Here is a 12,151-nt window from a genome sequence, read left to right on the forward strand (position 1 = left end):
GTTTCTTTGTCTACAGAGAGAAATAACGATCAAATCTGAGTGATTTTCATCGTCATACTTCAGCTCCGTCTGCATGTCTGCAATCGTTTCCAGCTCCAAACAAGAATTGACAGACTCGCTCTGTCGGCGCCGTTCCACACGTTTAAACAGGACACCTCTCTCGCAGCGCTTGTGTGTGAATGCACAGCGATGTAACGGCACTTTCCAGTTTGCCCTTTTCCATGATACAAGACAAGACAGCTGTGTGGTTAACACAGCAGCATATGTTCATATTTCCACCAGCAGACTGAAATAAATAATCTCCCTGTTTGAAATGCTGCTCTAATACCCTATCTTGTATCTGGCAGGCCCATTTGTGCGGGTGGTCATCATTCTTCACTCTTTTGAAGTCCATTAGTCGTTCTGACAGCAGCGCCGCTGGCTGAAAGCAGCAGATAACAGACCCAGGATTAGAGGAGCTACGGCCTGAATGTGTGTGAGCGTTTTCTATGTGTTCATACTCACACATCACTTCGGCTCGGCTGTTTACTGTGCTTATGTATGTAAATGACAAAATGGAGTTTGATTCCCCCACCATGTTTGTTATTTTGATCTCAACTCCTATATGAGTGTGTGTGTGTGTGTGTGTGTGTGTATTTTTGAATATTCTCCTGTTTCACATCACTGTGAACTTATTTGTGTTGTTTTGATTGATCGATATTGTTTAAGAGTTTGACTAACGTGGGCTTGAGTTCTTCTTGATTCTTGAATAATCATGGTTGCCCCCGACTAAAGATTTTTCTAATTAACCAGAAGTCGTCAGTTCAAGTCAAGAGTCGACTAGTCATTGTACAATATTAATTAAATAATTTAAATACATATCTTTTGGGCATGAAGTGAGCAGGATGTTAAATCAGAAAAGCAAGGAGGCGAAAAATCGATTTATTTCAACACAGTATAATCTCATTGTTCATAACAGGAACAAATATCTTTCACCCGTAACAAAAACAAATATTTATGAATGTTGTGTACTAACAGATTGAGACTCTACAAACTGCCTCCTGTCCCCGTCTGAACCTGCAGTGTCCTCAGTGTCCCCACCTCAGTGAAGTTACTGTATTCTTAAAATGTTCTGTTGGTCCCGCAGCCTGTGTCTCAGTGTAATAGGACCGCTAACTGAGCTAACCTAGCTAACTATCAGCAGTGCACCAGTGACGTCAATATTAGAAATGTAAATGCAACAGTCCCCCTGAGCCAAAAAGTGAGACGCAGCTCCTGAATCAGAATCAGAATCAGAAATTCTTTATTGATCTCTGGAGGGAAACTGTTCACATTACAGATGCTGCTTTTCAAAAATAGAAACATATATCACATAGTGCAATTATAAGAAAAAATATTAAAAAAAAAGGTCTGTAAAAATATGTACAGTCTACCAAATATACACACAGACAAAATAACAATAATAGATAATAAAACAAAATATATACAGTAAAGATGTGTGCCTCGTTTTCCCAAACAGTAATATACTGTTGTTATTCATATATACTGTAATATACTATAATAGAATAGAAGTAAAGACATAGAATAATAAATAAGGCATATAAGAGTGATGCATACCATGTGTGTCATGAGCAGAGCCCCACTAGTCATACTTCTTTGCCCTTACAAAGTACTTAGTTTGCACACAGTTAGGACCCACTACGTCCTCAAAACATTGGGCCTTAAACTTTGACCTTCTTGCCCATGCACCCATCACACAGGATTGTGGATCAGATTAGCCAGTAAAGCATGCGGGTTTGCATAGTTTAATGAGACAAAATGGCACGCTGCATTTAACAGACTATGTACTGGGACATACTTAATCTTTTTTTCTTGCATACTAAATAGTATGATAGTATGGATATTGGAATGCACATTTATCTTAGTATCTTTTCTTGATTGCAAGTGTCTCTGATGCATTTTACACTCGCATATCTCACACAGCAGAAACACTTGCATTTTAATCCATTCATCTGTCTGCACCAGCTCTGTGCAGGCCTGCCTCTCAGCTGCTTGCCAGGACCATTTACTATGCTGTCTTTTTTTGACAATACACAGGTAAACTCAAGGTTCATGTCCAATAAAAAAGGCCCTAGATAAATATATTTATCTCCATTTTGCAGCCTGAGCAGAGGTTTACCCAGCAACAGCAGGGACACAGACACAGGAACTTCTTGAACTTTTTCTGCTGTCTTTATTTGTTGGCAAAATGTACATTTACTGCCATTAGACAACTTCACTGATAAACTTTCTCTCTTGTCTGATCGCCAACACCTGTCTGATCTCACTTATGCTCAAGCACACTCACTGTTCATGCACACACACTGCAGTGCTTATATAACAGTATTGGAAAAATAGTTAAAAATAGGAGTATTCAGGCATCGCAGGAAAACTGCACACGGACAGAAAGTTTGATGCTTTGAAAGGCACAGACAAGATGGAACCGGTAAAGACAGACTCCTCAGTGTGGTGTGTAATGCTGTAATCACATGAGTGTGATTCTGATGTGACGTTTGTGGTCTAGAATCAGGCTAAAGTTGAATTCATATTTGTAAGAAGTGGTTAAAAACAGTCTTATGACTTAGATTTTAAATTTCGCCCATGAATATCACAGCTGTAACATGAGATGAGTGTGTTTACATTCTTTCACACACTTATAGAACTGGAGTTACTGTCAGTTAACTTCTGTTGTGTCTGGTGTCATCAGTGGTTTAGGAGACTGCTGCTGTGCAGTCCTCATGTTTGTGTTCTTTCATTCCCTCTGACAGAGCGGTGCTGTTGTGGTGAGAAGCTTCATGTTGTCTTCACTATCAACAATCTTCCTCTGGCATCAAATACGTGTTGAAGAAAACAGAAGCAGCCGCAGCTTCTTATTATCTTCCTGTGGTGTCTCAGCAGCTGCTGAAGCCTCAGCGTGTTGCTACGTTTCTTTAGGATAAGATCAGCTGAGGAAAAGCCTGTGACGTAGTGTGAGCTGCTCTGTACTCTGAACCAGTTCTGGTCAGTTATGTTTCCAGGCAGGATGCTCGCTGCTGCTCCTCTGCAGAAGTTAAAGGGCAGTTCTGTTACTTTTCGTTTTTGTTGAGGTTTATATCATTATGTATAGTGCTTGACCCGTATTGTTTTTTTAATGGCCAGTGCCGAGCAGAGCAGCTGATAGCTAATTAATAACGCAGATGTCATGATGCTGTTTTCAGATAAAAAAAATAATGCAGAATTCCAATATTCCATTCACATTACAGTTTCATATACATAGTTATCTGGGCCAGTAACATGTAATTAATATTAATGAAATACAAAAATACTTTGGGTTTGCTGTAGATTTCCTTTTTTAAAGGAGAGTATGAGTGTAACATAACAGTGGCATAATATATAATATATGATATAACATAATATAATATAAAGTGTGTGTGTGTGTGTGTGTGTGTGTGTGTAGCACAGCTGTCCTATTACAATCAGAAAAGTGGACAGGCTGCGCTGCTGCCGTGTGATAAGAAATTCTTTGGTGGTGTTTTCATTTTTATCCATGGATTCCTTGATTGTGAAATAAAAGCGGAAGAAATCCAAGGCATGATGGTTTCCTACGATTGGTTTATCTGCGTGTCGCTAGGGGTGGCATGAAAATATTCTGATTCGACTAAGAAAAAAACTTTGGATGCGTGCTGCGTATGAGCATAGAACTGCAATGGATAGAACATGCACCGTAGCACAATAACAATGATCTCTGTCTGTAATGGCAGACTGTGGACACGTCATATCGCACAGCCCTGTTTACAATACAGTTATATCACTGATGCTGTGATGTTAGATCTGTTTTTTTTTTTTCCCGCTGTAGAGTCTTCCTGGTGCTAACTTGAACTGAATATTTCTTTACTCCTCTCTGACAGTATTTTATTGGGTGTGGACAAAACAACTTGTCAACAATTTGAGATTTTTCACAATTTTATGACATTTTATGGACCAAACAGCTGATCAGTTAATCAGGACTGAAAACAATCGTTAGCAGCCACTGTTACCTGACTCTGACTGGCGTCTTGTCGATGGCGTCAGCAGCCAAGGCTCATGGATGTTGTAGTATTTAGACCCATCCACCATGCCAAAATTACAGACATGATTAACATGACTTCTCTCAGAAACAAAGTGGAAATAATGAGCCATAACATAATTATGACAGATCATTGTATCATCAGGTAGAGTCCAGTGACAGTAACACCAGGGAAGTTGTTTGACAAACCAGCGGTTGTCGGGTCTGTGTCTAAAATCAACTATTCAGAAAATCTTTCTAAACTCTGCATGTAGCATCTTCACAATCATGTCCATTTTAAATAGCTGAAATGCTGTGTGAGAGGTTTATTGAAAAGAGTGTGATGCAGTTTAACTGTGGTGTCGGAACTAGAAATAATCTTATCTCCAGTGTAACTGGCTACCTCAGCATTCAGTATTGATGCAGCATTAATGCACCTGTATGCTGATAACTGCAGCATCTCAGGAAATATAATAAAATATATCAGCATGCGTGCTCTAATGTGTGTTTTTTTCAGGTTGTAACCAGTATAATGTTATGTATAATACATTAAATATGAGGTCAGTTCATCTGTATGACATCCGTCTCATCAGAGTTGGACATCAGTGACTGGACAGGATGTAATTTATGTCAAAAGTCAACAGTAAGGACATATATCATCCTCTCTATTTGGTGTTTAGGTGCTTCACTGATGAACCATCTGTCTTCATCCTCCTCCTTATGTCATGCGTACATTACCACCATGTCATCTGGCTCCCTTTTATCCACTTCAGTCTTTATAGCGCCGCGTTGAGTGTCGTATTGTAGCATCCTGTTTGCCTTGATGTTTCTAGTCAACAGTAATAAATGAGCGCCATGTTTGAGATGCAGCTCCAGCAGCAGGCTGCCTCCTCCAGTCTATCTCGAAGCCCGACTTGTGCGGGTGGTCATCATTTTTCAATCTTTTGAAGTCTATTACTCGAGCAGATAGAACCGTCGCTGCTGAAATAGGGAGATAAGAAAGTCTGGATTAGCGCAGATGCAGTGCCGAGGCGTGATGAGGGCGTGTGTCAGCTGGAGTGTGTGGGGGTGAGGTTGAGTGTGAGACAGTTTTGAGACAGTTAACTGCCAAAAGATTACTGATGCATCACTCTGACTGAACAATATGAGCTAATGTCATTGATATCATCAGGCGAGGAGATACGATTCATGTCTGTGCTGACTTTCATCAGGGTTCCCGCTGATTTGATAGAAGCACTGTGCAAAGAAAATCATGGAATTTGTGGAATTAATACTCCAAGAACATCATCAGATACTGTGGATGGTTTGAGGAATATAGGCTGGGTTTAAAAAAATATTTATTTTTGGATTCAAATTGATCTTCATTTGAATAATCTGATATCAGTTCATTAAATCTGAGATCGATCTTTTTGTGAATGTGTGAAGCTTTAACGCCTTCTCTGGCAGCTGTGCATGGGATTTGTTTCTATTGACGTAAGCTTGGTAGCTAAAAACAGAAAACAGACTTAAATGATGTTTATCTGTATTATTCCAACGTATGAGACTGACATGAAACTTTATGCGGCTGTGACGTACAGCAAGTTGGGCTCCGGGTATCAGAAGGTATAAATCATCACAGGTGCAATACTTGAATACTTGGGGAAACTTTCCAGATTTGCTGCTTTGTAGTCAGGTCTTTGTGCTCTGCTACTGGCTTGATGGAGGGATTATCTGAGCTAAACACAGCAGATAGAGATGGCAAACTTAAGACAAAGGAAGCTAATCTATCTCCCAGTCAGTCTTTTATTTTGTTTGCTCTCTATTAACAATGCAGCTCAGATCATTTGACTGAGGTCAGTAAAAGCTGTTCTTAATTTAAATATTTTTAATAATGTATCAGATTAGAGGGTTCCTTGTACAATTTACAGCATTAGTTAGTTCTCTTTCATATCCAACCAGGATTGGTATTATAACTGAAATATCCCTAAAAGAATCGATTTTGAATTGAATTGATTCGGGAAAATCAGTGAGGATACCCAGCAAGATGATAGTGACATACTCTGTTTGATTGTAAAATCATGACCCATCTCTAGAACGTACCATAATGTATATTTTTATAGACCCTTTTGTAAACATTGAGCCCGAAGTATGGCGGACCACATCAGCTTGTCAATGGGCGCCGCAAATACAATCACTTTTGATCGCGTTTAATGCATTAAGCATTTCCAGAATATTTAATTTTATCTTACATTTAAGGTCTGATAGGAATTATCGCTTTAAAACCACTTTTAGACAAGTAGAGTTTGGCAGTAGTTGTGTAAACTTTCTTAACAAGTCCTCCAAACTACATGACTAAATACTTTGTTTCTTGTTGCCTTTACAGTAGAGAGAGGTCATGGTTTGGGTTGGAACATCAGATCATATTTTCAACACTTTTTTTTGTGCATGTATTTGCTCTTGTACTATTTTGGAGAACAGTCTCAGTTTCTCACACAATGTCTCCACCTTGATTTCTAACTTCCTTGTCCAGGAATTCAAACAGGCGCCCTCATAATCGCTTCTTTTTTTCCAATGCTTGAAAATGTATCAGTAAAATCAGAAAATCAGCGATTACCGTCCAGTATTTTAGAGAACTACAGTATGTTAGTAATTTCAGTGTATGTGCTGCATGTTTGTACAGTGTTTGCATGTTTTTGTGCAGTATTTCAGTCCTTAACCCTGACCTTCAGAGCAGTGGAAGTGTTCATCCGGGACAAGTACGAGAGGAAAAAGTACTACGACAAAGAGGCTGTGGCTGCAGCTCCAGTGAGTATCACTGTCACCTCCTGTTTTTTTCAACATTTTGGGCTCTGTCCTTTCGGTCCATGTCATTGTTAGAACGGTGCACAGAGCTGCCATGGTTGGAGGCAATTTCATGAAGGTGTTCATCGATTGCTGTTTGTTGCATATGTTTGATGTGAGGCTGTTTGATGCCAAAATCTGCTGAAGACATAAACCAACTTAATGCAGACTGACAGCTCTTCTTTCCCTTTATTCTTTGTTGAAATGCGACCAAGTGTTTGTCCCAACCGTTGGAAAACGGCAGCAAAATCTGCATACGCAGGCTTTTATTTAAGGAGACTTCACATTAATGATCAAATATGAATGATTTCCCATCTTTTGCCTTTTGGCGAGGAGCTGAAAATGAATGCTAAAAGACTAGAATCAGCATCAAAGAGTGTGCGCATGGTTCTGGCTGCTGTTGTGTTAAAAGTTGAAATGTGCTGCTACTTATCATATTTGGCATCTTTTCCTCACACAAGACATTTGAATGAATTCCAGCTCCGACTTCTCTGTGCCAAGGCCTCGTGGTCGGCTTCCAGGATCTCTCATCGAGCCTGTAAAGTTTATATTTTTTACAGTCGCCGACCTTTTCTGCACTTTAATCTATCACACTGGAGATGTTTTCTGAGCTTAAATGTGTGGAAAGGCAGCGAAATCCCTTTCAACCCTGATTTGAGCCCAAACAACACAGTCTTATTGGATCTGATAGCAGGAGTTGGTGCACAGAGAGAGAGAATAACCTTTCAAAAACACTGTTATCTTCTGATACAGGTCTTTATCAGTGAGTAGAGATGTCTGTGTATGTGTTTGTGTGTGTATGTCAGTGTCAAGACTCAACCTTGTGTTTTGTGTGGATGATGGGAGAGAAAGGATGTGATGGTGTAGGTGTGTATGTGGGTGTGTGCACGTCTCCTTGTCTTGTTTTCTGGAGAGATTAACTGTGTGAGTTGTGTTTGAGTGTTTCAGCGAGTGGGCTGCTTCTATACTGTTCTATTCTGATTTTTGATTTTTTTTAAGGGTCTGACCTGCTGATTCAGATTTTCAGTTTTTCTAAGAACTATAATTGACAGAATACACAAACATCTTTGCAACTTTTCATGTAAAATTTAATTGGATGTAACTAATAAAACACTGACTATTAAATAACATTTACATTTTATCCAAAAGTGCTCCAGATTACAGCCATATACTAGATATACTAGAAGATCTTGTAGAATCTTATGAGACGTGATCTCATGTGAAAGCAGATATAAACAAATCGGTGACTGATGCTGTAGTAAACCTTTGCAGTGAGACAAACAGCAGCAGATGTTAAACGTGTCTGGATGAGAAAATGTTTGAGGAGGTTGTTCATTCTTCAGCCAGAACAGGAGGTGAGATTTTAACTTTCAGTCTGTGAACAGCAGTCTGCTGCTGGCTAACATTAGAATGAAGAGATAGAAAGTTTACGGCTGTTTGGTGACACCGTCAGCTGCTCAGCCGCTCCGTTTCTTTATAGACTCTCTGTCTTCTCTTTATCCTGTTCTTGGAATCTGTTGCTAACATTGACTTCGTGTTTGAGTGTGTGTAGCTGTGAGCAGAGCTGTTGTGTCTGTGATGTTACAGTCAGTGTGTCTTCTGCATGCATGACGTGACCATCATGTGGAGCGTGTGGGTGAATTTGTCTGGAATGTAATCAGATATGTGACGCTGACCGTTCAATCACTGGTTAGGGCCCGTCACACTGAAAACCAGCCAGTTTTGGTCTCTAAAATGTAGTCATTTGAAGAAATAAATTCCTCAATTCTGGTTTCTTTAATCCTCTTATGACAGTAAACTGAATATCTTTATGTTTTTGATTTGGAACGTCATAATTTTCAGCATAATTTCAAAATATAAACTACTACTAAATCAACCTGCTGATCCTTAAATCTGCTCAGGGAACAGTTTTTGAAGCTGTGTGTACTATATGAGGTAGCCACATAAGTGCAGATATTTTCCATGATTAACAGGTCAAACTTTCAGATTAAGTTTGAAGGTGATGCTACAGTAATAATAATAATAATGATAATGATATCTGATTTGACAGCTTATGTCTATGCATCTATTTCAGAATCTTAGGGAAAGTAAAAGTAAAATAACAGATTACAACAAAAATGTTGCAGTTTAAAAGAGACACCGGCTCCTGTATCTGCATGCATGCCGTTAATCTTTCCCTGAAGTAAAGTATCAAAGTTTTACGACACAAAAACTTACACGCACAGACTGAACACTGAGCGAATTAATAGGAACAAAGCTTTTTATAACACTTTCATAAGGACACACACTCACTCAGGCTAAGAAGGATACAAACTGAAAGGAAAGTAACACAACAACAAAAAAAGTGTGAAAAACAGAGATGAAAACACTCCTAAACATAAACACTAAATGTGTTACATAAATGCAAAATGTCTTGTTCACAGCAGTCTGTCTCTCTGTTCCTTCCTGTCATTGTCTCCCCTTTTGTTTCCTTTTGATTCTTCCTCTTCTTCGTTCTGTTTCTCAGTTCATCCTCCTCTTTTCTTTTCTTTTCTCCTCTCGCCTCCTGCCTCCCTCTGTTTTCTCATGCTTTCCTCTGAAGCGTTGCCAGCAGCCAGACTGTGATCTAGGATCTGTTTCTGCCACCCACACAGACGGCTCGGCTTTTATATGCAAATTAATTATTAAAAACAACTCATTATCACTTTAAGCAGTTTCGTGCAGATGGAGAGAGAAGAGGAGAGGGCGGGCTACAGTAACCCTGAGCTGTGTGTGTGTGTGTGTGTGTGTGTGTGTGTGTGTGTGTGTGTGTGTGTGTGTGTGTGTGTGTGTGTGTGTGTGTGTGTGTGTTGGAATGAGAGTAAGGAATTTGTTGGCTTGACTTTTGTGTCGAGCACATATACAAAAGAAACTGTGATCTCTTCACTGTAGTTACATCATCACACTGTAAAGCTTCTGTTTGGACGATGTGGACAGTTCGTCCGTCAGAGTTAATACAGAAACCTGAGAGATACAGAATGATGTAACTGGATTGACTGTAGGGCTGAATAACTAAAACAAATATCTAATTAGGATTATTTTTACTGATACTTTTAGTGTGATGTGATTTGCAATAGTAGATGGAATGATATCTTTACATATTTGATTGAAAAACATATTAAAGGTCTGATTTTTGCAGTGATCTTTACAAAAAGATGTAGAACTGCAATGATTTGCTGATTAATCGATAAGTTGTCAACTCTATAATTACCCAGCAGCTATTTAGGTAATCAATTAATCAGTTTGGATCATTTTCTTTAAGTAAAATTCTCTGATTTCAGCTTCTTAAATGTGAATATTTTCTGGTTTCTTTACTCCTCTCTGACAGTAAACTGAATATCTTTGAGTTGAGGACAAATCAATACATTTGAGGATGTCATCTTGGACTTTGGGAAACACTGATCAACATTTTATGGACCAAACAACTAATCAATTAATCATAGAAATTATTAATCATAGAAATTATTAACCGATAATAAATGTAATCATTAGTTTCAGTCCTATGAAGATGTTTTCTCTGCAGCACCACACTAATTTTACAAAACAAAAACTGAGTTTTATCAAATATTGCACCTCCTCTGATTTGAAAATTGCAATATGCCATGTTGTGATTTTAATAAAAATGTGATTATTGTTCAGCCGTAGTTAAAATATGCTAAAATGTTCAGTAGGACTGAGTGTAACTGCAGAGTTGGTGAAAATTCTCTGGGTTCATCACTATGAGTGACTGCTTTCATATTTGACTTGTTGTTAATAGATATTTATTGATCAACGCGGCTTTAAAAACATCAGGGGATTTGACTGATTGAGTGGAATGATTTACAAGGACACCTCAAACCTGAGTTCTACTACTTTTATTTCTTTTTTTGTGATATGCTAGTAATGTATGTCTCATTAGTGCAAAAGGAATCATAACTCTCACAGATATTTCAGTTACTCAACAATGTTAAAAAATTGCTCACATTAGCTAACATTACTTACTTACTTAGGCCCCTCACTTCCAACCAATCATAGGCCATCGATGACGCCTCTCCATCTCTGGGCTCTACTCTCTACCTCTTTCCAGCTGGTTCCATGCCTCTTCATCTCTGCCTCGGTGTCCCGCCTCCAGATGTTCTTGGGCCGTCCTCTCTTCAGTTTTCCCTGGGCGGTTCCAGGTCAGGGCTCTGCGTGTAGTGCTAGATCTTGGTTTCCTCAAGTTGTGTGTAGTTCCATGCCACTGATTTCGCTCAGCCGCCCGATCTTAAAAATGTGCTTCATGGAGCTGAAGACCTGCACTTTTGTTGTTGTGGTTATTTCCATAAAGGAGCAGATGTTGGCGAGGGTGATGAAGGCTGCTCTAACTTTGCCTTCTCTGCGGTGACGTCATTGTCTGTGTCAGTTTGCTCATCCACAGTGCTGCTGAGGTAGGGGAAGGTGTTGACTTCCTGTGTGGGCTCACCATCCACTATGACTGGGTTGTTGGTGGAGGTGTTGATCTTCATTAGTTTGGTCTACTTCATGTCCATTCTCAGCTCTGTCCCAAGGGATGTAGTTGCCAGCTTACTTACAGCTAACATTAGCCACCATAATGAACTGTCCACACCCGGCTGATTAAGGTTGTAAAAGCAAAACCCCTCCGTGTATAAAATCATGCAAGAATGTTTTTAATTGGTTGTCAGTTCATCCTTTAATTTTTAAGAGGAGAGATTTGTATTTCTTTTTCCAAAAGACACAGTCTTTTGTTGAAAAGCATGTTTATTCTCAGCAGTAAGAATTTGAAAAAGGCATAGTTTTGGCATTACTGCTGAAAGGAAAGGTTTTAAAAGATGCTTTCTCTTCTCATGATGGTCCAGATACTGTGTTTGGACATTTTATCATTTCAATTTGGAAGCAATTCTGCAGAAAATATGTATTTGTATCCTCAAATACAGTATATAGCATTGAAAAGGGGTATTAATGCAGATAAGGACTGCAAGATCTAGTGCGTGTAAGACTTTGAAGTGCTGATTTCTGCTATGTTGGTGTTGTGAGATCAATGAAGAGAAAAGTCTTCTTCTGTAATGGACAGTGTGCAGTTCTTTGTAGTGGAGGACATGAGTGCATCCACTCCACTTCCACTGTCCATGCTGCATGAGCTCATTGTTCTCCCATGAGTGAATTAATAGGTGTGTATGTGTGTGTGTGTGTATCAGTATATGGACCACACATTATTTCAATGTTACTGGAATCAACAAGACATCAGAGTTCATCTTGCAGACCCTCTGTGATGAGCCCAGTGATTGGCCTAAA

General features: G+C 39.2%; 1 protein-coding gene across 1 annotated transcript in view; it reads left to right on the top strand.

The window, feature by feature from the left end:
* Window positions 1-12,151, top strand: part of LOC146315008 (stromal membrane-associated protein 1-like) — a 120,619-nt gene that overhangs the window by 24,166 nt on the left and 84,302 nt on the right. The window contains exon 4 of the mRNA XM_084736024.1: window positions 6,751-6,826. Coding sequence (XP_084592150.1) covers window positions 6,751-6,826 — 76 coding nt within the window. The remainder of the gene's footprint in view (window positions 1-6,750; window positions 6,827-12,151) is intronic.

This window comes from Lutjanus erythropterus, chromosome 14 (assembly GCF_056507025.1).
Source record: "Lutjanus erythropterus isolate fLutEry1 chromosome 14, fLutEry1.hap2, whole genome shotgun sequence".
Lineage (NCBI taxonomy): Eukaryota > Metazoa > Chordata > Actinopteri > Lutjaniformes > Lutjanidae > Lutjanus > Lutjanus erythropterus.